The 27,314-nt window shown below is 42.2% G+C and overlaps 1 protein-coding gene across 3 annotated transcripts in view; it reads right to left on the bottom strand.

Moving 5' to 3' along the window:
* Positions 1-672: 672 nt before the first annotated feature.
* Positions 673-27,314, bottom strand: part of LRRC3B (leucine rich repeat containing 3B) — a 148,768-nt gene continuing 122,126 nt past the window's right edge. For all 3 annotated transcript variants that reach the window (XM_069005824.1, XM_069005825.1, XM_069005823.1), the window contains exon 2: positions 673-1,948. In XM_069005824.1, coding sequence (XP_068861925.1) covers positions 1,004-1,783 — 780 coding nt within the window. In that variant the 5' untranslated portion in view covers positions 1,784-1,948 and the 3' untranslated portion in view covers positions 673-1,003. The remainder of the gene's footprint in view (positions 1,949-27,314) is intronic.

Here is a 27,314-nt window from a genome sequence, read left to right as displayed (position 1 = left end):
TATGCAAGGCTGAGTTTAACCACATGTGGACTTTCTATTTTCCCAAACGCTTAGCCACAAAATCATAAAAAACACATATATCCTAACACACAGTAGAATATACCTAGCCTATACATTCATTTATTTCCTTCACTTTTTTTTAAAGGCTGCTCCCTAAAAAACAGATGTTACATTTAGTTATGAACTAATATACAGCTTAAACCCACCAGATTTATTTATTAATTATCACTACTGGTACTCTAGTTTGAACAGCATACTAAGCTTGGTGGTGCCTTCTTGCTGTACTCCCCAGTGCCAAGGTCACCTACCTGGAGCTCATACAAGGCAGTAAGTGGTGTTAAGATGAAAACCCACCACATGCCCCCAGCTTACCTCTCTTCGATGTCCTGAGGAGTAGTTCCTCCAGGTTGCCTCCTCCCAAGCACTGCCGGAACGCCCTCCAAGAGGTTAACCAAGCATCAGTCCCTTACACTCTGCCCACACTGTGCCCCCTTCCCATCGTGGCAGGCAGCCCACCAGCTGCTCACCTTGCACCCATGGGTGAGACATGCCCTTCAGGGACCCTCCACTCCTGGACCTCTCACAGCCCACTTCATCATCGCTCCTCTCTTCTACATCGCGAGCACTGAACAAACCAAGAGTGCTTCGGCACTGGACAGAATTCTTATCAATAAATTACTCTGCTTTACATGGTTCAAATTTAAGCTTTTATTTGGTTTTTAAATTAAAAAAATAAATTTCGTTATTAAATAGTGGAATGGGTCTAAACTAATGTTTACATATTAATTCACTTGCTTTAGTGTACCACCAGAGAAATAATTGAAGTATACCACCTGGACAAAACTTTCTGTCAGAAAGCTCAACAGTGGCGTAATTCAGTTAAACAGGAAAAAAAAAGCCCCAAAAGTCTTAATGTTTACAATGAATGTTAGAAGTAAACCTCTGGTTTTAGCGTCATCCGACTCTAGTTTCCATCACAAAGGCAGTCATTGTATTCAGAATACTATACCACAGTGCTAATGTCATCGGCTTCGTCTGGTTTCTTTTGCCTGCTTGGCAGGGATTTCAAGTACTCAAGGTGCCTCCTTGCATCCTCCTGGTTCTGCCGGACGTAGTAAACTACGTATGAGATCACCATGGTGAACCAGCCAAACATGGTGACCAGCATGGCGTAGTCAGTAGTCTTTTTAGGGAGGTTGCAGAGGTCGGCATCGTTGGCAGCGTTGAGGAAGGGTCTCCCCGCGTGCTCGTCCAGCACAGAGGTCTTGCAGATGACGTTGTTGGCCGTCTCGTGGTTGGAGGCCATGCTCCGCAGCACCTGCTGCAGCGTGCAGTCACAGTGCCAGGGGTTGTTGGCGATTCTGGCCCTGGCCTTTAGGTTGTTGAAAGCGTTTTTGTGCACGCTTTTAATCCGGTTGTCGGACAAATCCAGAGTCTGCAAGGTTTCTGCCACCCCTTTAAAGGCATGTTCATCTATAAACTCAATCCCATTTTTTGACAAATTGAGGACTCTCAGTTGGTGCAAGTCCTTAAAAATTTCGTTGGGGATAGATGTTATCTGATTAGAGTCCAAATAAAGTAAGACTGTTTCTGGAGGAAGATCTCTGGGTATTTCCTTGAGGCTTGCATTGCTACAGCTGACGTTCAGACCTCCGGAGTGGGAACAGATGCAGCCTTTTGGGCACATACTGGCAGAATGAAAGCACAGTATCATGAGGACAAAACTTTGTAAGAGCAAACACATGGAGAGGGAACGAGTTAACCACAGGTCTACCAAATGCATGCTGGGCTGTCAGCATAATCACACGACCATTTCTCATTCAGCCAACAGGGTGGGAAAAGGCTCGGCAAAGCTGAAACATGGCTTCATTTTCTTCGGTGGGATTAGTAAAAACTGGTTACTAACACGTGGGCTTCCTCATGGTCAATACACTTCTTAGAAGCATGCCTACAGAGAAGAAGGAAAAAAAGTTCTTTATACCATAAACTCCAATCCTAACTCTGTTTTCATTAAAAAAATAGAAATAAAAAGATGTTAAAGGGAAATGCCACACTAATTAAATGATCTATTATCTTAGGTAACTCCTATTAGCATTAATCTGAGTTTAGTGCATAAATCCCCAGGACATTTTTAAGAGGACAGACTACACTTACAACAAATTGCAGAGGTTTGGTCTTTAATACTTATTAGAGAAGGCACTGGTTTGCTTTTATCACAGATTCTTCTAAAACAGCTATAAAACTAAATTGCATCTTTCCTTGCTGGAGTAGAAGATGCATTGACAGGAGCTAAGACTTGTATCTCCAGCAACAATGACAGGTTAAGTGAGGAGTTTGTGGTGGTTAATGTGAATTTCTCTCAAAATAATTTATGCTATTTTAAGTCCAAGTCAAAGTACCTCAGCAAGGAAATATTTTTACTCTATCAAGGAACAAAAATCAGGTAAACCAAATGCTACTGCAAGACACCACAGTCATCCATCTCCTTGTCTGTCTCCCCCTCCTTCTCTTTTGCTTTAGGATGCTGGATTTCTTGTACATCCCAGCATTTTGTGAGACCCACAGATGTAATTTTGACTTCCAGTTTTTTTGAAAATTTTGTTTTCATGTAACAAAGAGAAAAAGAAATGGAAAAATTGCCAAAAACTCACATACCCCACCCTCCAAAACAAGTAAAACTCATGAAACCTATATAGGAGCCAAACATTAAAATGTCTTATTCACGGCATGTCATTGGCTAATAGCACACATGAAAAATACTGTTTCTGCTTCTCCCCCCTCAAGCTGGCTTTAAAATAGCAAACATCCAGAAGCTTTTCCATTTTCTCCTTTAACTGGAACACAAATACAGAAGTCTGAAATGCTGACCTATTTGGTTTCAAAGACAACCCTTCCCGCCCCCCCAATTATGGTAAACTATGAATTTCTAACAACAACAGGTCCATTTGTTTTCATGTACATGCTCTCTGTCTTTGTAGAAGCTCAGATATGTGTAGCCTTCAGGTTGTATTTACATATAAATGAATTATGTTTTTTTCTAAATCCACACTGTAGTCCACTGAACAAGAAAATCTCTGCACAGAGGATATGTGTGATTTTACATGAAAAGGAAGAAATTGCATTGCAATCACTTTTTTGCTTGCAAAACTGACATACCGACTGCAGCTGCTGACACACTACAGATATAATATAGATCAGATGTGTCAAGCAATAATTTCAAACTCATAGCTCAAGTTATATTTAACCCTTTTTGCTGAGGCTCAGTATGTCAGTAACCCCATAGGAAAAGAAAAATAAAACAACTCAAACCAGACTTAACAGCATGTACATTACTTGTGATTACTCCACGGCTTGGGAATGGCAGAAGCTCCGCATACTCTCACTGCAACTACTGCAGAGAGTAGTGTATCACCACTAATCTTCAACTTACCTATTGTTCAAATCAGTGATTGCCCAAGAACCTAAACAGAAAGCTTACACTTGGATTCCATAAAACTTCTACTCTGAAATTAAAATGAAATGTAATTGTTAGCAATGAGGTATTATGAAGTTAATCCTGGAAACATGAAACTATTTAGAAGGGAACCAAGCAGATCATGAAAAGCTCCCTTTGAGGAGAGAGAAGTGAGGTAGCACCTCCAAAGTCAACAAAATCCTTCATGACCTCTGGAAAAAACAAGGTTTACATGAAAGAGACCTGTTGCAGTGGGTGCAGCCTTCCCATTTCTCCCTTTGGCTCTTTGTTCATTGCAGTGCCTGCTCTTCAGACCAGACAGAAATCGGCTATCAAAGGAGATAAGCTCCAGAAGTTGTTTTTTCCCAGCCTGCCCAGAAGCGCTAAGTACTTGCTAAAATGTGCAGCCCATTCAGAGGCCAAGCTGGAGCTGGCAGCTGCTCCCCCTGGCACTCGGTGCTGGCAATCTGCTGCTCCCTCCAGCAGCCCTGGGTGCTGTGGCAGGACAGCCTGTCCCTTGGAAAAACAGACACCTATTTTCTTTTCCCTTCATGTTCACGTGTTCTCACTACTGTGCTGCTGCACCAAAAGAGTAGAGGAGGGGTCCAGCTCATCACCACAGAATGAGCATCATCTCATCACCTACTTCTTGTACGCAGTGGCTTCCCACCACCGACGCTGGAGTCCTACTGCAGGAAGAGACGGGGGGGGGGAAGAGCAAAGACCTGAAGTAGTCTCGGGTGCTTAATTTTATAGAAGCATAAAATTCATACTGTTCTCATCACAGTGTGACAAATAAGTATCAAATTTGCTTCATTACAGGCTTAAAAAACCCTGTCAACCTGTAATTACAGCATGGACTCTGCCCAGTCCTCCACAATACTGTTATGCCACCAAAGATCATGTATCAAAGACGCCCCAAGCACCAAAGACAATGTGGAACAACCTCATCCCACTGAAGACAAATGAAACTATTTAGTGTATTAATGTGTTTAGAGTGGAAGAAGTAGACCCATTACAGACTAAGCAGGATAGTGTGTAATGAAGCAATGCCTCTTCTAAAGGCCTAACTAAGTCAATGAACATAGAGAGGAGAAAATCTCACAATGTTTTAAGATGTTAGATAGAGCAAATACAAATTTAAACCTGTAATTAACAACCCAGTCAACAAAACTTGTCTGAATAAGAACAAAGCTCAGCAAATTCCCAGTAAATCAACCAGAAGAAACCCAATGGGACTGAGCATCAGTCAGGGTAAACAGAGCTTTGTTTGCTTCAGAATATCCAATCCAAGGGATATCTGAGATTTAGGTTTCAACAATAAACTTATAACAAGAACTTTCTTTACTTCTAATGACTGCAAAAAAAGAAAAGAAAACTAGGATCTACATATTTCTAATGCATATAGGAAGATCTGTGGCTTCTTGAGCTGTATCTAATTTCCGCTGCTTGGAACACAATAAATAAAGAAGGTGTCAAAGTTGGAACAAACATAAGAGAGATATACCAGACAGAAACACCAATGATTACAGACAAAGGGATGAAAGACACAGAATTAAAATAAATATATGAATTAATTATAAATCTGCAAATAAAGAAAAAAAAATAAATTAAAAAGTGAATGAAGGCACAGGGAAATGACAGCAATACCAGGAACACTGGTAGCAGCATGGTATAAAAAGGCTTTTTGTGTACATTTCTAAAACACAAGTACAAACATAGAATACCTAACGCCAAGTCAAATATTGCAGGGGAATAATACGGAAGATTGCACAGAAGAGCTCTTTACAGTCTTGCAATTTAAACAGGTTTCCAAGGCTTCCTCTTCTCAAGCTCCCCCAAGACCATTCACTCAGTGCTAACATCCAATGATGTAAGAAAATGTACAAATCCTGAAATCCCCAGGGAAAGCACATTGCTTTTAATACACAGTGAGATTTCTACTGAGCTTCAGGTATCAGGTACTTGCAAGTGTTTGTCTTTACTGCAAACAAGGTGCAGAGACTTAGCTCCTGAATGCAACACTACTAAATTATCTATTTGATTAATAACTTCTCCCCACAAGAAACTAGTGATGGAAGGAAGCATTAGTGCTTCCAACTACCGATACAGAAAGCGGGCCCAAAGTCACACAGAAAGCCCAGGACAAGACTGCCTGCAATATTAATTTATGCTGTTTTGTCTTCAGAGAAAGATATAGGAGGATAGGAAATCCTATAACCATCACACAGAACAGCTGAAAAATGACACAGACTGAGAAGTTTTGTTGTTTAGAACAATACTAAGACAATAAAAGGTGCATAAAAAGAGAATCGATCACATACGTATAGTTAAAGATGTCTGACTAGGGGAAGGGGTTTCTACTGTGGTGTAGAGACTTTCAGAGTCCACATGGCAGCTTTGGTCATTACCCAAGTATTCATACATCCCCTCCCTCCATAAAATGTGAGAATGGAACAGCTACCAAATCCTTGCACTTGAGGGCCAGCCACTTCTCTCAGATGAGTCAAAAGCAGAGACTACAACCAGCCTTGAGAGGTTTTCTGCCTATAGTATTTTGAACACACACACAACCACCTCAGCCCTCAGGTGACATCAGCAGAGCCACTTGTTGATGACACACTTCCTGCAAATTTGTATCTTTCAGGTGTGAGAAAGGGATTTACTCCCTCTTTGTTCATCAGATGCCCTCTCCACACATTGTGTATCTACATTTTATTAGGGTACTTCAAAGATTACCTTCTAGCATTACAAACATTACCTGTGACAGTCAAGTATCTTTGTTCAAGTCGCTCCAATATGACAACGCTTCTAAGTGGAATTTCAACTGAGTTCTCAGACAGTGTCAGGTGAACTCCCAAACATTTCTGTTGAGGAAAAATCAAGACCACCACCCTTCTCCAGACAGCTCTTCATCAAGCGAGATCTCACACGATAAAGACAAAGCCATGATCCAAAGTATTTAATATGGAAGTCTTTATGGGAAGATTCCTGTTGTAAATCACAGAATGAAGGCCACAAATTAAGTCTGTAGAACTGGGTCCAACAGCATAAGAGCCACCAGACTCACACACAGCATCCTCATTCGTTTTGCCTGCTTGTCAAACACTGATGGGAAGAAGAAGCAGCAGCTCTCTGCTGTCAGTAGCACCCTGGCCTTCACTGGATCACAGGCTGTAAGGATTCCTCAGTGACAAGAGAGTTGTAGTTATAATTCACAAACAAGAAAAAATGGGAAAATGGAAAAAGATCTCATCCTAAAAGCATCTTCATTCCATAAGCTGACAAGTACAGGCATTGTGCAGAACACACCCTCCTAGCAATAACAACTGGATAAACATTGCAGATATTTTGGAAGATGTTCTTTTGCTCTTTCTGTGGGATACAGTATTATGGGATGCTGAGGAAAAAAAGACTGAAGGTGCTGTGGCATCAAGCTGCAGCTAAAGCACAGTCCTGAAAGTGAGAGAGGATAGCTAGCAGCCGATAAACCTATAGAGTTTTATGTGGCTTCTAGGGTCAGAAAGTCTGGCTACAAAGGGTTTTTACTGCTGATCTCTTATGTCAAGTGATACTTCCATCTCATACATGATCACTGGTGCAGATCCCACAATTAATAATAATAATAAATTATGTCTTCACTGGCATTTGAGCAACTACACCATCCTCTAGCACGTGCAAAAAGGCTGCACACAGCACAGACGTCTCACTGTGAAGGAAATGCAGTGACAGCAACTCCATTTTCCCTACCAATAACATAAGGTACTAGAAAAATGTCTCCTCTTCAAAGCTGGATCCACTGATGAAAAAGATTGCATCTATTACTCCAGCAATGTCAAAGGGGTTACAGCTAACTACTAATACTCGGCAACTGCACACACAGTTTGTACTTAAGGTTACTGAAGGCTCCATGATAAGAAAGGAATTTCTTGTTATTGTCGCTTATGCGCTCAAACAAGGAGGCAAGATCAGAACAGGGAAAAGGAAGAAGCCAACGGATCAACCACAGGGGGTGAGCTGTTGGCTGCATCATGACTGTACTCAATCTGTCTGGTCTGTCACTTTTCAACCACCAGAAAAATTGGAAAAAATTATGTACAACCCACCTTCCCAAGAATGTGGATCATAGGGACTTATGCACAATTCACCTGCCAAGGCCTACCATGTTTCTGAGGATGTACCACTGTAAAGCTTAAGTGACCTCGCTACTAGCTTTAGGCACAGTACCCAGAGAAGCCCCCATTTCAAAATGGATCCCAAATGGCACCGCAGAGCTCCACACTCCTTGGAATCACAGAGTCCACAACAAACATCACTGGGTCCTCCGTCAACACTGAAGGCATTCCTCAGAAAAACTGCTGACCCTCCACATCAGAGATGCACTGCACATGTCAGGGTGCCTCCCATCCTCCTCCTGTACAGCCCATACAACTCATATATGAACTCAGAGACAGCTCCTATTTCTGTGAGCAGCTCTACCGCCTTCAAAAGAAGCTATAAGCTCCCAGTAAGCCCTCAAGAGATCCCTGAAAATCAGCTCAACTTTTCAAGCCTGGTCTAAGTAAAGTCCTACCCTTCAGAGTAACAACTTTCTTGCATGCCAGCATCGGAATTTTGATACAGAATTAGAAAAGTCCAGGAAATAAGACTCCTACAGGGCTCTTTTTTTAGACATCTTTAAAGCAAACTTGCACTTTGAATAAACATTAAAATTTTATAACTAAAAATCCATTAAATGGAGCACTGTAAAAAGATCATTATTTTAACTGACTTCCAGAAAATTACTGAGATGTTTTATAGTTTTGAAAGACCTGACATTATTATAACTTTTTTCCCTCCTTTAAGACATTGACTATGTTGGTTTATAGAAAAGATGCTCATTGATAAATCTAGTTTTCTATTTTCTATTAAAACAGGTCTTAACTTTGCCATATTGAGTATTTTTGGCTTACATCAGGTTTAGCAAAGTAACCATTGAAATAGAAAATACGCTCCTTTCTAATACATTGTTTCCCATGAGTTCCACTTCCTGTAATGCCAGTCTGCTTGTTACAAAACGCACACACACCCCCCACCTTACTATTCCCCATCCATAGAGCTGTATTTTATGACTTTTTACTCCTCTTTTTTTCCCCATTGTCATAAAAAAACACATACTACTTTGTCTCTAAAAATATTACCTTGCAATTAGTATTGACAAGACGGCCATCAGATGGAGATTATAGGCTAAAATTAACAGGTGATTATCCAACTTGAAAAATCCAGTTTGCTGGAGGACTTAGGACAGGACAATTTTACCTGAACCCGAACAAAGAGATTTGCCACCACTCCTCCCAAACAATTGCTAATGGCATATTTAAGAAGAGTTAAATCAGAGAAGATATGTAGAGAAAAAACTATTTTTATATATCCTACCCTTGATGAATCTTACACTACTGGTAAACACAGACCTCCCAGTAAGCTGCACACTGAACTGTCCTGTGCACCTGTGTGCCAGGTTTGAGAGCAGCTGAACCTCTGGAGGCCAACAGAGTCTGTGCACATTGGGGAAAAACCTCCACGAAATCCTGCCGGCTCCACCAACATCTGCAGGCTGAATCAGCCCACACATTTTAAAAACTCAAGAAGATTGATGTAAAAATAAGAAGTTGCAGGTTTTTTTCACTTCCCTATGGATATATAATAAAACTACAGTACGGTAATGTGACTGACTGAGTGGGTACTGAGCTGCAAAGTGATGACACCTGCAACCTGGAGCTGGGCAGGAGCTGCAGGACCCAAAGGAGAACACAACAGCCACTTCTGACCCCTGTGCTGTCTGTGCACTACAGAACAACAAATTTCACGGGTACCAAGTGAATTCCTCCAAACAAACAGTACAATCCTTTAAAACAATGCCACTTGTGTACTGTCAGCACACCACGGCCAAGGGCAATCTCACTAGCTGCACAGACGGACTCTGAGCCAGGCAATTCAACCTTCTCCATGGCTCCAGGACAACATGAGGAAATTCCATTTAGCAGATGAAACAAGAACCTGGTTTGGAGTCCCAGGACAACCTGTGTCTTTCATGCATCTCTCCCTGTCACTCCTCAGTCGTGGAGGCCTGGCTGCTTCACAGCTCAGCTACCTTGAAGGTAGGCAGTTAACACACTATGAAGCACCAAACCAGAGAGGTGCCACGAGCTGCTTGCAAGGTGCCCACTGATTTAAATTCCCAGATGAAAATCTGCACCAGTGGAAAAGTTCCAGGATTTCAGAACATGGCAAGATGAAAAATCCTAAAGCAGTAAAAAGAGAAATTAATAGAAGCCAATGGCAAATGAGGTTGAAAAAAAGGGGTGCAAAAGAACACTGATTCTATGAATAATTGAAATGTCGTGATTAATCAGTGTGAGCCTGAACTTACACTACATAATGGATTCATTATCTAATAAAACATCAAATGTACTCAACCTATAATATCCTCCCCTATTCTCAGAATGCCAATCAACATTTTGTTCCCAAAAAACTTCGAGTATAGGCATCTATATATAACTGCTCATGGCAAACCACTTCCAGTTGTAGAAGCAAAGTGTGTAGGTAAAGGTTTATAGATCCTGAGCTATGAATGGCCTCCCTTAACTGTCACAGAGTAATAAAATGGTTGAGGAGAGCCAAATGAACATTTTAAGCTATAATTACTTTCTGATTGTGAGATCACTGAATGTATCACTCCTTATTACAGATTAACATCTTAATTATACTGTGTGGGCAAATGAATCAGCACTTTAAGACTGATGGGTTGGGTTCATGTTAAAAAATGTATTTGACTTTTTATCCTTTTCACGTCAAGTCAGGAATGATTTCATAACTCTCAGCTGATAAATAATCGTGTGAAGCTTAGCAGATATAATGACAGAAAAATATTACCAATCATCTCCTAACTTTCCTATGATGCTTTGCTCTTGGAAGTCTTCTGTGGCAACACATTTCTTGGAATGAAATTTGGCAACTGGCTGGAAATTAAAGAAACAGCTGTTGGGGATGCTGTTAGACCTCCTTCTTTTGAGCCTTAACAAAGATTGAATCACTTGCTTTTTAGAAGGTATTCAGTACTGCCTAATTTTCCTTGTTATCTCCTGCATCCTCTTCATCTGACACAGACTACAGAAGGTTCTCGTCCCTTCCCTGAGCAATACCCTGATGGGAAATATAAACAGCATTTTGTATGCACATCTATGCCATTTGAAAAAGCAAAGAAAACATTACATACACTTACAGTGCATAAGTAGTGGCAACATAAAGCAGGTTAAAAATGAAAGGCATAAGATATAAGATACATTATAATCTTTGACTTCATTTATCACTATATTTGGAGGAAATTGTCTTGACAACCTATAGAAGAAATGAACAAAGGCTCAAGCTATGCCAGTTACTGCTCAGCAAACACATCTGCAAAAAGATTTTTTTACCACTATATAAGAACATGAAGAACCACAGTACAGATGCTAAAGGAAAATGCTCCAACACACACAAATGACTACTTGTGAAGAGTTCTCCAAAGCCACATCATTTGTTTTTAGATTATAGTGTGCTTTAGAGTAAAAAACATTTTTAAGAGTTTGGGATTACATTCTACCAAGTCTCAGTCACATTTTCTGAGAAAACATCAACAACCATTCTGTTTGGCAAGAAAATCCTTTCCAATTGCAGCTGAGTCAATCCTCCATATGATCTATAGTAGAAAAAAATATATACTCTGAAAGCTTAAAATAACCTGAAGTGGAAATACTTCATCTTCCTTGGGTAAAGAGATCAAGACTAAAGTGTTTTCTGAAGTCTGGTTATGAAGAGAATACCTAGGAGCCTTTCATGAATAAGCAATGCAGTAGATTTTCAAGAAATCGGATATAATCCAATGGACAATGTTTTCAACATAAAACGTCAATTTCACAATATTTGCCGATTTATTTTTCTCCCATATTATAAAATAACATGATCAAAGTGAAACAGACAAGTGCCCAGTTGGAGCCATACTCTTTCCAGTAGCTAATGATGGATGCTCCTTCAACTTCATTTGGCAGAATCTATCAGATCAGAGAAAATGTTGTCTTGATCTCAAGATAATTACACTGATTACCTCAATGATTACCAGCATAATCAGTGGCAAGTCTTGCAATTTAATCTTGATAACTGCATCTGGTGACTGCAGATGGTGTCCTTGCCCAGTTGAAAATCTCATTCTATTTTTGCAAAGTGTAAATCTAACCCCTGGTAACAAAACTGTGTTATCAGAAACTGATAGGCCTTTAAGGAACCACCTTGCAAAGATAAGCAAGATTAGGACTACTTAGAGACCTTTCTTCCACTTTTAAGGGCGCTTATTTGGTTCTGTGTACTGTGATCCTTAGGGTCATTTGAGGTTCATCCAAATGCTCCTGCAAGTTAGTAGAGGAGAGAAGCTGTAATTAGGCTGCGGAGGCTGTGCTGAGAATAAAGTCAGCAGGGCAGAAATAAGCATGCAAACCTGAGGGGACCGTTCAGCAAGGAGCATACTTGGAGCTCTGCAAAGCTGCCATCAGTTGCCCAAAGCAGCAGCAAGACAGCTGCTGGCAGCAGACACTTGGGCACCAGGGAGTCCTGCAACAGAGGTGCTGCAGACTCCAAAGTAACATGGGGAGAAGGAGAACGAAGCAGAGCATGGCTGAAAGTTGCTTTATCCAGCTGACGCTCTGTCACAGAGGAGGTTCCCAGGAACTACAACGGGTCACCACAGATGAAACCATTTCTTAGGTTAGACAGTTCAACAGAAAATACAGATCTGAGCAGAGGAAGGGCCACAGTGACAGTTCAGCACCCGGTTTCACAAACTCTTGCTTTTAAGTGGGTCTAGATTACCCTGTTGTGTTAAACCCCAGGAAACCAAGGCTGTTTCTCTCCCTGCACAACTGCCCAGTGACACAAACATAGAGCAGTAATCCATTGCACAAGGAATTTGCAAGGAAAGACGCCAGTAGAAGCTATTACTAAAATGAAGCAACCTGAATGATAGTAATACACAAGATGAGATGAGAAAGAAAAAGAACATAATTCCAGAGCAATTACTCTGAAATAATCTTAAAGAGGAGAAAAACCCCACAAAATAAACTATGGGGAATTATAAGGTAGAATTGGGTTGTGAGCTGTAAAACCTGCCTGCAGAGGCACATGGCAGCACAAAGGAGCACATGGCAGCACACAGAGGCTTGTCTCCACCAGACCCTGGGGGGAGGAGGTCTCATGTGGCAGAGCCCTACTTTGAGGAGCCTGCCGGGAGCTGACAGATGGGTGAGCAGCGAGTGACCACCCCATAGAAGGACACTGAGAAAGTGTGCTGCTGATGTGGCAACACGGGATAGGTCACGCCATACAAGGAAATGCTGTGCCTTAGAAAAGTGTATAAAACCAACTCACTCCTTTGAATAAACGATTCAGATTCCCTGGCGGTCTGGGTCGGAGATTCAATCGCTGACAATAAACTAGCAAAAGGGGACAGCAGTTAAAATATAGTACCTCAGCAGTTTTTAATTCAGCTCCTTGTGCTTTGAAATACACTAGCTGTATATTAACAGGACCTTAAAGAAGCATGCAGAAGTAGAGAACTCATTTAGAAAAATGAAAGAAAAATAGAATGTGTACCAGCATATAAAAGAAACCAATCAAGTTTGAAACTTCCAATTAAAAGCTCTAAACTTAAAAGTGAATGTTTAACACCACAAAACCACAACCTTCCACAAATGAAATTGTGACCTATCAGCACAATTTAGAAAATAGCAAAAGAGACAAGTATAGAATAATTATGAGATCAATAAGCAATTAAGCAACTCTAAAAGACATTCAAGTGACCTTCCAGAATCAAGCGACACACTGAGTTAACTACAAGCCATTTAGGCTTGCCAAAGAAACTGGCTGATCAGTGATGCTGGTTTTGCTGTGCCAGTGGGTATTACACCTGCACACTGCCACTTGCATAATGAGAGAGCCAAGAGCACATCTACAACACCAGACGTACACAAAATGTACTTCCCATTTCTGCACCAAAGGTGTCAAGCAAAGGTATCATAAATGTCTACTGTATCAAACCACCCACCACAAAAAACACATCCCCACTTTTAATATTTCAATCCATGAGCAGCTTCAAATAACTGTAATTTCTTTTTCATCAGCTTGCCAGAGAAACTTACCTCTTTTATTTTTTTTTAAATCCTAATAATAGATTTTCTTTCTATATTTAGATATCATTATAACTCTAAAAGCTCAACATGTGGTATTCTGGAATAGTAAGACACAGGGCTTTTGTACTTCCATGAAAAGCAAGATCACCGGGTTCCCATCAGGACCCCCACTTTTAGCTCTGCTGGCAGCTACTACCATTAGAAGCTGAGCAAAAAAACTACCCTAAGTACATCTTCTCTAGCCCTGTTTCAGGTGAGGATCTCCGGAGCAAGCAAAATCTAGCAGTGTAAAGCTTCAGTGCCATTTTGTGCTGGCAGCACTTCCCTAATTAAGAATTTAAGGCCAGATGGAGCCATTAGATCATCTAATCTGACCCCCTGCCTACCACATGACGTGTCATTTTACCAGTAAACCTCATATTGAACCCAAAAAATTTAGGTCAGACTGAAGTAAGTCTGAACTGAGAAGACTTCTGTGTGCCCAGGACATTACCTTTTGTGCCACTGTTCTTTCACCATCCTGTATCAACATCCACCATAAGAGTCAAACTACTCTAGCAGACATATCTGCTCCACCACGATCCAGCCACCAAGCAAGATCGTCTGTTTTCAAAAGAAAGGCTATACTGAAAGACACTGTTCCACTGTTCATCATAAACAGTTGCATGTTACCACTTCTCCAAATGAAAGTCAGACAAACTGGCTATTTTCTAATCTGCTGGTGAGTTACATCAGGCCCTCAGCTGCCATTAAAGAACTTTTGAAATTACATGTGTTACATCTAAGCAACAATCAGCATGTTTTCATTTTGAAATAAGTGCTCTGGAGCATCCCCAAGGCTTCCCAGGAAGTCAGGTAATTTATTTATTTAATTTTTTTAAACCATGTAGTACTTTTCCAAAGTAATAAAAAATTTGCTGTGTAAGTTTCTCTTCTGAGGACATACAACGATAGCAAGTCATTATTACAACTTGAGGTTGCAGGCTGAAATTCTTTAAGGGTTCTCTGACCCTTACTCAGCAAAAATCTTCAGCCTGTTTGCAACTCATCAGCTTGCTGAGAGGCAAGCAACCCTTCAGTGTTCACGGTGCTGAAATGAAAGTTATCACCAATTGCTAAATGAAAGGAACAGCTCTAAAGAAAAAAGAAATCTGCTTTTCTCAGTGGAAATAAATACCAGCCTTTATCAGACATGGAATCCAGATGTGCAAAAAAACCAAAAAACAAGGCACAGCTGCTTGTCACTGAGTGTGCAGAGATTTTCCAGTCAGTCAGTTGCTTTTCCCAAGCAGAAAACAAAAGGAAGAGCCAAAAGAAAGTGTTGCAATGACTACCTCCAAGAGGAGAACAAACCCTTGAGGTCTCACATTTATTCTAAGGGAAAAGAGGTCTTTATCAGCAGCATTAGAGCACAACAGGAACAGACCGAAACTTGGTTCAATAAAACCGTTCTTGAACACATCAGGTCTTTGTGTGTCCCCTCTGAGGTTATACAGCCAAGCTGACTTTGGCAGACCTAGCTGATACAAAAAGCAGGAGTTGTGAAGGAAAAAAAAATCTTGATTACCTGGGCAATGATCCAATAAGCAAGACACTCAAGGCTGCAAGTTCACAGTTGAAGAAGCTCAGGTAGAAATAATTTCTAGCAAATTAAGTTAGGTCATGATAATGAAATTTAAAGATGTGTGGGACATGATTTATTTTACTAAGGCTTGTTGAAAAGTGAAACTCAAGCAGAGCTAACAGGAAGGCTTATTTAACTCTGGTTACAGTTGGTACTGGCACTGAGATAAACTTGACATACTTGGAATGGGAAAGAGAATATAAGAATAGGATTTTTAAAAAAACTTTTTAACACCATTTTTCCACATTGCAGGAGAAAACAGGGCAAATTCGATCCTGTGAATCACTGCTGCTTGTTTCCCAATTTTAAAACATCCTGGCACACAGCCCTCAGCGGCAAATGCAGTGAAAATAGCTGATTGCAAGGGTTGGGAAAGGATGGATAACAACATCTGCACTGCAAAGGCTCTGCCACCAAGGAGCAGGAGGGAGGATGGAAAAACTAATGGGAAAAGGTCTCACAGGAGGTGCAGTCCCCTTGTAGGTCACTGGAAAGCAGCAGCAAAGGCAGGAGGGATGCTGTCATCGTTGAGGGCTCTGCAAGTTACCTCAACAGGTTATCCGGCGGCAGCCTGGGCTTTGGCTTCACTCGGCAACAGATGAGGTGCCATTACGTCCTCAACTGTCCCTCCTACCACCCATGTCTCTCACGCTGTGAAAAACACCAGGTGAAAGGGAAAAAAGTCACTATAATGGATGAGTGCAGCAGTTTGCAGGAGCAAGGAGGGAGAGAGTAATGAAAAAGTGTTAATATTAAAGTAATAAAGCTTGTGGCCATTTTTCAGTCTGAAATGCACAACACCATAAAACAATGCTTAAAGGCATTCACTTCTGTTCCAAACCACCTGCACGCTAAGGCACCCTGCTATTAGCACATAAGTTGTTTACTACCAGTCTTATTTCAGTCAGACTCCAGGAGAGCCATAAAGCTGAATTTTTTCACTCAGTACAGGAGTCCAAGTGGCCTCAGGTTTTCCTTGGTGTGCCAAGCCCCAGTGTGTCATCTGTGATCCCTGCCCAGTCACTAACCCACTCATTTCTAGTAAAATGTATAAAAGTCAAATCAAAGCAAAGGGAATCTGGGCCTGGCACATGGCACACATACACCCTCCTTCTTCCCTGCTTCTCCTCGAGTTCCTGAAGTAACAGCTACTCTCAGTGAGGTGTGTTGAGCACAACTATGATGGTGGCTTTATCTGCCAGTAAGCATCACTTGTGTCACACTTTCCTAAAATGGTCTGGGCACTGGTTGGTAAAACAAGACTTCTATTTACTCTCCTGAAACAATTTCTTAAAAAAAAAAAGAGTAATGGAGAAGTAATGAAACATAATGGCAAAACATAATGGATATTCTTTTGAAATTAAGACATTTTTTATCTGTTTGCTTTATTTGTCACTTGCCTCTTTTTTGTTTGTTTCTTTGGTTTGCCCTTTTGTTTACTCCAAATAAAAGCATATGAATTCAAAGCAACTCACTCACTTTTCTCCTCTGTCAGAAGCAAACATTAGGATTTAGGGACTCTTTATAGAGATGGCCCAGCTACAAAGAAAGTCTTTGTCTCACTGGGAGGACTACTAATTCAAGGACAAAAAGACAGAGACTAGAAGAGCAGTGGTACCTACAGGAAAGTTTAAGGCTGACAGATGAGCCTGTGGAATTGCAGGAAGAGCAAAGAAGACAGAGAACCAGAAGTTACTCTCAGGGCTGTGCACTCACCATGAAGGGAGGAAGCCAGATGTGGGAGTTTCACATGAGAGACCACATTGGCTCACAAGCCGATGGGTGAACTCCTTACAACCTGGAGCCCAGTGAAACTGCCAAGCCTTAGCAAGTTCTATAAATTATACCATCTTTCTGGGAGCTACACGACAAAGCATGAAACAGCCCACCAGCAGCAGCATCAACGTTCTACTGAGTAACGTAATAGAGAGAGATGCAGTGGTATGGTGAACTAAACGTCATCTTTCCCCATATTTGCACATCTTCACAGAGGAGTCAATAATAAATAGCACCCTGTTAACTGTCCTCCTTTTTTCAAAGGCACCTTTACCTCTTACGCATTCCATTCCCACATCTAAATACAAGTCAAGAATCCAGGACATCCAAAGAAGTCCGAATGGCCTAAACAACGCTGTTGTCCCAGGCTACATACTATGAAGAACAGCAAAACAAAGAGTAAACCAAACTGTATCACTTGAGAGTAGCATTTTCAAATCTTTTTCCTCATGCTTCCCATCACAGGAAACATTATCTTATTCTCCTTTCCTTAGTTGCCATAGATGCAGTGCCACAGTGCTGCAGCAACAGGCAGCCATCTTCATAAGCTGGTTCAGATCTGAGCACTCTTGCACTCCTGACTGCTTCCCTTCTTGCTTTCAGTCTGGCAAAGGTGTCCTCCAGCTCCATCCTGCCCTTCCTCACTGGACAATAAGGATAACAGACTAGCTCAAGCACAACAAAACAAATTAAGCTTCTGTAATGAAGTGGTGCCACACACACTGGTTCCTTGGGGCACGAGCCTCAATAGCCCTTGAAAGATACAATGATGGGTCTGCTTTACTTTTCATTAGGATATTAAACCAGTCCTTTCTCTTTCCACCAAAAAGCTGTCATTTTGCAATAACCACCCTAGAATTCTTCAAAGTTGCACACAGAAGTGTACTTTGGCAAAGACCTCTGCAAACAGGGAGGAGTGGGCAAGTCAACCATCAATCCAGGAGGTTTCTTACAGGTTTATCTACAATATTAACCCACCAGATCATCATTTCATATTATAAAGTTATTTTCATGGCTGTACAAAAAGCTCCATTAAGAATGGATGATTAGTTCTCCATCAATGACTGCAACATCTACCTTAGTAAGGCAATCATTTATTAATAATAAAATAAATAACTAGGCTTCTCTTAAAATCCATTTTAGTAGTAAAATGAGAGGGAAAAGAAGACTCTATTTAATGTTAGTACATATTTTATTTAAAGTTATCCAAGTATTTCCCAGGAAAAATGCTACATCCTACCTTTACTCATTAAAATAGGACATGGCTCAAAGTTTGATGAAGAGGAAAAAAATAATTTAATATATTTCCCTATACAGTGGCATTCTTTCAGTTAGGTAGTTTCTTATTTCTTCTGCATTTTTCATAGCATTTGTATCAATACTGCTACTAAAATTTTGATGGATATTTTAGTGTTATTGGAACATACATGTTTTCTTTATTAAATATGAATTTTTAAAAACTTGAAAAAATTTAAAATGTATATAAAATGTTATACAATATGAAAAATTTCAATCAAAAGACAGAATTTAAACAATACTGGCATCTTTCTGTCTTTCCAAAAAGACTACTTTTTCTTCAGCAGTTCCTCTTCCTGGAGCTTTCAGTCAGCTCTCTGCGAAACAGAGAAGGTACTTCTTCAGTGCACTAAAGGTTGCAGCTCCTTATGAACAGATGAACAAGGTGGCCCCACTGAATGCTGCTTGGCTGGGCTCACACTCAGGAACTTAGCAATGATCTGAAGCAGAAGGTCAAATGGTGGTGGTGAGATCGTGCAATGCGTTTTTCAGACAAGACACCCGATGTGGGCTATGTTATGAAAGGCCTACCATGAACAGACACACACATTGCAATTCTGACTTCACAAGATGTGATGACAACAGCAGAAATGCTGAGGAAAATAAACAACCTTTTTTGTGTAACAGTGCCAGCAGAAAGCATCCCAAAAGCGGGTACAGGTACTCTTGGGAATAATTACTGCAACACTTGCAGCCTCCCACTGGCTTTGAGGTAGTGCCACAGTTCCCATGCAGAGCCATTCCTGCTTACATGCAGGATGAGGAGCAACTCCAGCAGACCTCCACGTGATGCTAGGCTGAGCCCTAAGTGCTGTGCAACCCCCTGAGAATCACTGGCTGTTTATGGAATCTAAGGAATGGAAAGGCTTTAAAAAAGTTATTATGAACTTAAATCTGATGGAGCCATGCTGGAAAGGTAGATGAACACTGCTGAGGATGAGTGGCTCCTCAGCTCTCAGTCAGTGCAGATGTCCAATATCTCTTTCAAGGGCAGGGCTGACTAAACTATGCTCCCCATCAGTGGCACATGCTCAGCAGAAAGGGATGATCTGTGCTTTGCACCCCTATTAGCACAAGCTGCTGCTGAATTTGGAGCTCACAAGAAGCCAGGAGCCAGAATCCTGCCTCCCACTGGTGGCTCCACCCAAGAAGCAGCAGTTTATGGTCCTGCTGAGCTCAGGAGCTGTCAGGTTCCTGCTGAGCTGGAAATAAAAGCTTCAATTTTTTTTTCTCCTTCTTTTTCCCCATTTGACAACTGTACATAAACACTTGTAGATTGGGACTCTTACACCCCTACAAGCTTAAAACAACTTTGCTTAGGCACAGATGACAGCTCCCGATGGCAACACGAATGTGACTGCAGACTAATTCACCTTGTTGTTCTGACACACGAAAAGCCTCTGAAATCCCTGCACTGTCTGTAGTCACTCCTGTTACACATCTCTGCACAGTCAGCACTCAGCCAAGCCAACACAGGAAAGAAGCACACAGGAAAAATCCACACCTTTTTGGTAGATTCCTACTGCTTTGTGCAGAATTCTTCTTTTTAATGTAATCATGGAAAGACATTTTAGCTTTATTTAAATACAGGTCTATCAACAGACTAAATTTTTTTAATACACACACTCTGCACAGAACTGCTTTGTGTCTAAAGGACATTAAGTGTACCTCTGATATTGGGAAAGACAGACTACTATCAGGAAAAAGGCCATAAATTTAAAAGCTACTTATTTCTTCAATATTCCATGCTCAGAAATCCCAGCCCCCTGAAAGCAGTGAGAAAATCTGGAGCCATAAACACTTGTTGTCAGCAGAGGAGGATCCAGTTAAGGGACATTTAACCACACTGGACATACACAAGCCCATGGATCCAAAGGGGGTGCATCCATGAGGGAGCTGGCTGAAGTTTACAGAAGGCTACTCTAAACTATCTTTCAAAGATCAGAGAGATCAGAGGAATTTCTTGGGGACTGCATGAAAGCCAGTCCTATTTTCAAGAAAGAGGATCCCATGAGCTACAGGCAGGTCAGTTTCACCTCCAACCCTGGGGAGGTGATGAGCAAATAAATCTGGGAACAATTCCCTTAACATATGGAGTAAAATTCAATGACTGGGAGTAGTCAGCATAGATTTATGAAGGTAGAAATCACATCTGACCAACCTGAGAGTTTTCTGCAATGAGGTGCCTGGCTCATCCTGCTGAGATGAGAGAGAAGTGGATGTTATTTAGCTTTACTTCAGCAGAGCTTTTGATGCTGTCTCCCATAACATCCTCATTGACATACTGATGAAGTACAGACTAAACAAGTAAACGGTGAGGTGGAGAGAACACTGGCTGAACTGCTTGGCTCAAAAGGCTGTGCACAGCAGCACAAAGTCCAGCTAGAGGCCCATCACTAGTCGAGTACTCCAGGCATCAGTACTGGGATGAGCATCATTTAACATTTTCACAACCAACCTGGAGGGTGGGAGAGAATCTCTGCAAGTTGGCTGATAATACAAAACTGGGAAGAGCAATTGTTAGACCAGGTGGGTGTGCTGCCATCCAGAAGGACCTGGACTGGCTGGAGAACATGCTGACAGGAACCTCATGAAGTTCAACAAAGGTGAATTCCGAGTTCTGCACCTGAGTATGGTTAACTCCATGCATGCAGCATGCATGCTGGGGCATGATCAGCTGGAAAGCAGGCTTGCAGAGAGCAACATCAGGGTCCTGACAGACACAAAGTGTGTACCCCTGGGGAAAGGGTGGGTAACAGCATCATGGGCTGCATTCGAAAGAGCATCACGAGCAAGTTAAGGGTGATCCTCCCCCTCCACTCAGCCCTGGTGACACACCTGCACAGAGCTGGGTTAGTCCTGGGCCTCCTGGTGTACACAAAGCATGGACTGAAACAAGTCAGCAAAGGCCACAAGCTGATAAAAGAAGTGAAAGATCTGATCTATGAGAGGCTGAGATTGCAGGGACTGTTCAGCCTGGAGAAAGCTCAGGGCAGGACTCACCAGTATGTATAAACAACTGATGGGAGACAATAATGAAGAGACTCTTCCCAGTTGTGCCCAGCAAAAGGACAGGAGGCAATGGGCACAAATTGAAATACAGGGAATTCCATCTGAAAGTAAGAAAATAATTTCTTCTTCTTTTTTACTCTCTCCCTACTGTGAGGGTGGTCACACCTGGAACAAGTTACTGAGAGAGGTTGTGGCATCTCCATCCAAGCCTGCTGAATATAACTGAGCAACCTGCTTGAGCATGGGAGTGAACTAAGTAATATCCAGAGATGCTTTCCAGCCTCAGCCATTCCATGATTACTTCCAATCGAGTTAAACAGAACAGCTGAAAGAACTACAGTTCAAGAAGAAAATACTTGAAAGCAGCATAACTTAAGACAGAGGTAATTCTAGGCTTTGCAGCATAATGCTTAAATCCTACTGAAGCACATTTTTATTCCCTCTTTATGTTATACATGACTGTACAATCTGTGTTGTCTGTAAAGAAGAGAGGCATTTCATGGGGTACTTCATGTGAAGCAGGGATATGTGTTATACCCCAAACCAGAATTTGGCTGTAGATGTTTCTATCCCTTAGATTTTATGAAATATCTTACCACTGAGTATAGTTTCCACTGTGACTACAGCAAGTAAACAGATCCAATTACAGATGTTCTGTAGTGTAAAGCATTAATCGAAATTATGTTTCTTTCCACAAGAAGAGCACTTCCTGAGAAATGGTTATATTAGCTAGCTAACATTCAAGAGACACAATTACTGTGTTGCTCTGTGACACTAAATCAAAGTAGTATTCTTTTTTAACTCATATCAAATCCAAAAGCAAAGGACCAAAACTGCAAATATTTATTCATTTTTGTAACTGAAATCAACAAATTGAGTTACTGAATTGATAGCATGACAATATCCCCAATAAATATGCATAAACTTATCTGGAAAATCTTGAAAGGCAAAGATTTTTATATGACAACAAGTCACGCACAGTCCATTTATTTAGGTAAATAAATTCCTAAGAACCTAATGGACCAATTAAGTGATTAACTGAATTCAATGCATCAAACACTAACTTGGGTGCTTACTCTCATACAAGCTGTTTTATAAATACTGCCCTTAAAGAAATCAAACAAAAACAGAGAGAGAGAAAAAAAAGTCTGAGCCTTTTTTTAAAATGCTTTTGGGCTCCAAAATGACTGTCAAGCTGGCAAGAAAACAAGGGGAAACTTTCATTCTGTTTTCTGTACACAAATTACAGAAGAAAGTCCTCAAAGTGTAGCTAGAAAGCTTCAAAACAAAACAAACCCACTGAACAAGCTTTCTAAAATTCCACCATTTGTTATTAATTTTAGGATGTCAGTCAGATGGATTGTAATAGGAAATACATTTTTCCATCCTTCATTTACAATACTCTCTTAGAACATCTGAGTTCAATTCACATCCCTCTACAGGGATATGACATTTGCCAAGAGAAAAAAAACAGCTCTGAAGGAACAAGCCACCAAGGTTTTCCCTGAAGCCTCCTGTTGGGTTTTGTAGCCTTAAAAGGAAAAAAGGCTTTTATTATGCTGGTCCCCAGCTTGCCAAACAAAGAGCCCCTAGGTCTGCTTGGTATCTGTCACTGCACTCACTCAGGGATTCTGTGTGCTCTTCTCTTGCTATCTTCCAGCAGAGCCAGCACTGCTGTTTTCATCTCCTGGTATCACTCAAACACTCTATCAGGCCATTTGCTTAACCTGGAAATCCCAGGGCCTCCCAGGAGTCCAAGCTCTGGAGGAAAGTTCAAGCACCACAAGACACTGGAGAAGCAAGGCATACCACCTCTGCTCAATACTTCTACACATCCAGATAATCTGCAGGTGAGAAGCGGGGCACCTCTGCTGACCAGATATTTTCCAAAGCCACAGAGGGAGTCATCCATGAAGATAACCTCCACACATAAGCAAAGGAGCTGCATCACACAGTCATGCAGTTCCTGCCTTGGGAAAAAAAAAACAAAACAAAACAAAACACCATCTGAATTTTCAAGTTCACGGTAACAGAAATACTTTTGAAATTCATGTACTAATAGCACTGATAGCAGACAAATTCCTTTTAAACACCCTGAACAATTTGGTTTTACGTGTCAAGACAACAAGTTTAATTTCTACTTCTGTTTTACACTGAAGAGAAGCTCCCTTAGGTACTAAGCCTAAAAATGGAAGCCCACCACATAATTGCCCACAGTCATTAATTTTGAGCACTGGAAACCACTGCTTACAGCTTTTCTGGTGGTGGAAAAGGGCCATGCATAGGAAGTTCAAATGTCCAGATAAGTCACAAAAATACTACTTCATATGGTATATTCAAACATGGCTACATTAAGTAAGCAAGAGTAAACAGTATGGCAAAGAGAACAAGTGTAAACATATTTTCCCTTACAACACCAAACGGAAGTCGCATTCATTTAAGCAAATATTTTTCTATATTGATGGAAGCCAAATGTGTGGGGTAAATTGCTGCGCTTTTTTCTGTTTGCTTCATATAAAATCATACAAGAAATTTGTGTTCACATAACACTATCAATGAAATGCTCTTCGCTTTTTTACAAGTTGTTTGTAATGAACATTTCAGCTCTCTCAAAAGGTGAAAATACAATCAGCCAACCTCTTTATGCATGTCCTATGAGGATACCCATCCTCAGTAAAAACAAATTTCACTAGCCTTAGTCAGCAAGCTGCAGTGGTATGTGGTAAAACTATAACATGCACCAAAATTTAAGAGACTTGTTAATTGGTAGCAAGATACAACAGAATATGCCCACTGAAAACAACCCAAATTTCCCAAACTGCCTCTGAATAGCTTCCCTTTTTGAACTGTCGTGGTTTTTGAGACAAAACTTCAGGAGGAAACACTCCAGAATGAGTGTTCCTCCCCTTTTCCTCCGTCAATGAGACAAATGGGTCACAAGGAGTGAAAGTGGGAAAAATAAACCAAACTGTTTATTAACACACAAACAAAACAGGGTAGAACAGATTTAAAAAACCCACCTCAAAATACAACAAATTCCCAGAGAGGGAACAGATACATGGGCTCAGACCAGCCGGGACCACCCCGCGGGCCCACTGGGGCTGCCCCTGCAGGCTCCTCGGACTGGCGAGGAGGGAAGGGAGGCAGTGAGGCAAGGGGAAGGAAAGGGGAAAAACAACAAGAAAAAAACCCCAACAGAGCCTTTTCTCAGCTATCCAGAACACAAAAGAAACCCAAAAAGCAGCACAGCGCTCCCAGCGCACTCCCTGCCGAGCCCCGCCGAGCCCCTGGAGCCCTTGGGCTGATCCGTTCAACCGCCCCCTCCAGGCCCTGGCTCCGGCCCCGCCCCCGGGTCCATCTTAGAGGCACCGCGTCCTTGGGCATTGAGCGGGCGGGTAAGGAATAAAGCGGCTTCATAACATCACCCCAGGACATTCCACCCCTTATTCCATACTGTCTGCTCAATGCCCAAATTAATACATTTCAACTTGAAACACACACGTTTATACATATATACATAACTATATACAAACAGTGGCAGCAACATTCAACAAACATATATATAGGCATTCCAACATTACAAGCAGTGCTCACCCACCATCAAATCTCCCTGCGGTACACAACGTGTCTCTCCATCCCTTCACCATGTGCAACCTGGCCCCTGAGCAAAGACAACCCCATGGATGGGTGTGTCTTTACTCGATGCAGAAGTAATCCAAACAGATTTTCCCAAGAGTCCCCTGATGTACACTGCTGGGACTTTGTGTCCATCTACTACATGCAGGGGTTTGGATTGGGCAGGCCCTGCTCGGTTGGTGGAGCCTCAGGTGTTCACCAACCATGTGGCCTTAGCTAAATGCATCTCCCAGTTTTAAAAAGCTCTCCCACCCAGTGCCTTCAAGGTTGTTTTGAGCAGGCCATTGCACCATTCCACTTTGCCCGCTGCTGGTGCATGGTAAGGGATATGGTAAAGCCATTCAACACCACGTTCTCTAGCCCCAGTGTTGATAAGGCTGTTCTTGAAATGAGTCCCATTGTCAGATTCAATCCTCTCAGGGGTACCATGCCTCCAAAGGACTTGCTTTTCAAGGCCCAGGATGGTGTTCCAGGCTGTACCATGAGGCACAGGGTAAGTCTCCAGCCATCCTGTGGTGGCTTCTACCATTGTGAGCACATGGCGCTTGCCTTGGCGGGTTTGAGGCAGTGTGATGTAATCAATCTGCCAGGCCTCCCCATACTTGTATTTGGACCATCGCCCACCATACCACAGGGGCTTCACCCGCTTGGCCTGCTTGATCGCTGTGCATGTCTCACAATCATGGACCACCTGGGAGATACTGTCCATGATTAGATCCACCCCTCCATCTCGTGCCCACTTGTAGGTGGCATCTCTGCCCCGATGGCCTGAGGTATCATGGGTCCATTGAGCTAGGAACAACTCTCCCTCGTGCTGCCAATCCAAATCTATCTTTGACACCTCTATCTTCGCAGCCTGATCTACCTGTTCGTTGTTTCGGTGTTCCAGATCAGCCCGATTCTTGGGGACATGGGCATCTACATGACGGACTTTAACAGGCACCTTCTCTACCCGAGTGGCAATATCTGTCCACTCCTCAGCAGCACAGACTGGTTTTCCCTTACGCTGCCAGTTGGCCTTTCTCCTCCTTCCCACCCACCCCCACAGAGCATTGGCTACCATCCACGAATCGGTGTAAAGGTAGAGCTTTGGCCACCTCTCTCTCTCAGCAATGTCTAGAGCCAACTGGATGGCTTTGAGTTCAGCAGGTTGGCTTGATCCACCTTCTCCCTCAGTGGCTTCTGCAACCTGTTGAGTGGGGCTCCATACGGCTGCTTTCCACTTCCAGTTCATCCCTACAATGCGACAGGAACCGTTCGTGAAAAGAGCACAGCTTGTGTCTTCTGATGGCAGCTGGTTGTATGGTGGAGCTTCTTCAGCACGTGTCACTTGTTCCTCTTCATCAGTGAAACCAAAGTTTTCACCTTCAGGCCAACTCGTGATTATTTCTAAGATCCCAGGGTGATTCGGGTTTCCAATACAGATGTGTTGTGTTATGAGGGCAATCCACTTGCTCCCTGTGGCATCAGTGGCACAGTGGGCAGAGGGAACTTTTCCTTTAAACATCCACCCCAGCACCGGTAGTCAGGGTGCAAGGAAGAGCTGGACTTCAGTGCCAATGACCTCTGAGCTGGCTTGGATTCCTTCATAGGCTGCCAGGATTTCCTTCTCTGTTGGAGTGTAGTTGTCTTTGGACCCTCTGTAGCTTCTGCTCCAGAAATCCCAGTGGCCGACCCCAAGTCTCACCAGGCATCTTCTGCCAGAGGCTCCAGGACAGACCATTGTTCCCGTCTGCAGAGTAGAGCACATTTTTTACCTCTGGTCCTGTCCTGACTGGGCCAAGGGCTACAGCGTGAGCGATTTCCTGTTTGATCTGGACGAAGGCTTGCTGCTGTTCAGGGCCCCAGTAGAAATCATTCTTCTTACGGGTAACCAGATAGAGAGGGCTCACAATTTGACTATATTCAGGAATGTGCATCCTCCAAAAGCCTATGGTGCCTAGGAAAGCTTGTGTTTCTTTTTTGTTGGTCAGTGGAGACATCACGGTGATTTTATTGATGACCTCAGTGGGGATCTGACGTCGTCCATCTTGCCACTTCACCCCCAGGAATTGAATTTCTCGGGCAAGTCCCTTGACTTTGTTCTTTTTGATGGCAAAGACAGCTTCCAGGAGAATCTGGATGATCTTCTCTCCTTTCCCAAATACCTCCGATGCTGTGGTCCCCCACACAATGATATCATCAATGTACATGAGATGTTCTGGAGCCTCACCCTTTTCCAGTGCCATCTGGATTAGTCCATGACAAAAGGTGGGACTATGCTTCCACCCCTGGGGCAGTCAGTTCCAGGTGTACTGCACACCCCTCCAGGTGAAAGCAA

This window comes from Aphelocoma coerulescens, chromosome 2 (assembly GCF_041296385.1).
Source record: "Aphelocoma coerulescens isolate FSJ_1873_10779 chromosome 2, UR_Acoe_1.0, whole genome shotgun sequence".
In the NCBI taxonomy this organism is placed as follows: domain Eukaryota; kingdom Metazoa; phylum Chordata; class Aves; order Passeriformes; family Corvidae; genus Aphelocoma; species Aphelocoma coerulescens.
The sequence above is the reverse complement of the archived record's forward strand: the minus strand, read 5'-3'. Positions and strand labels throughout refer to the sequence as shown.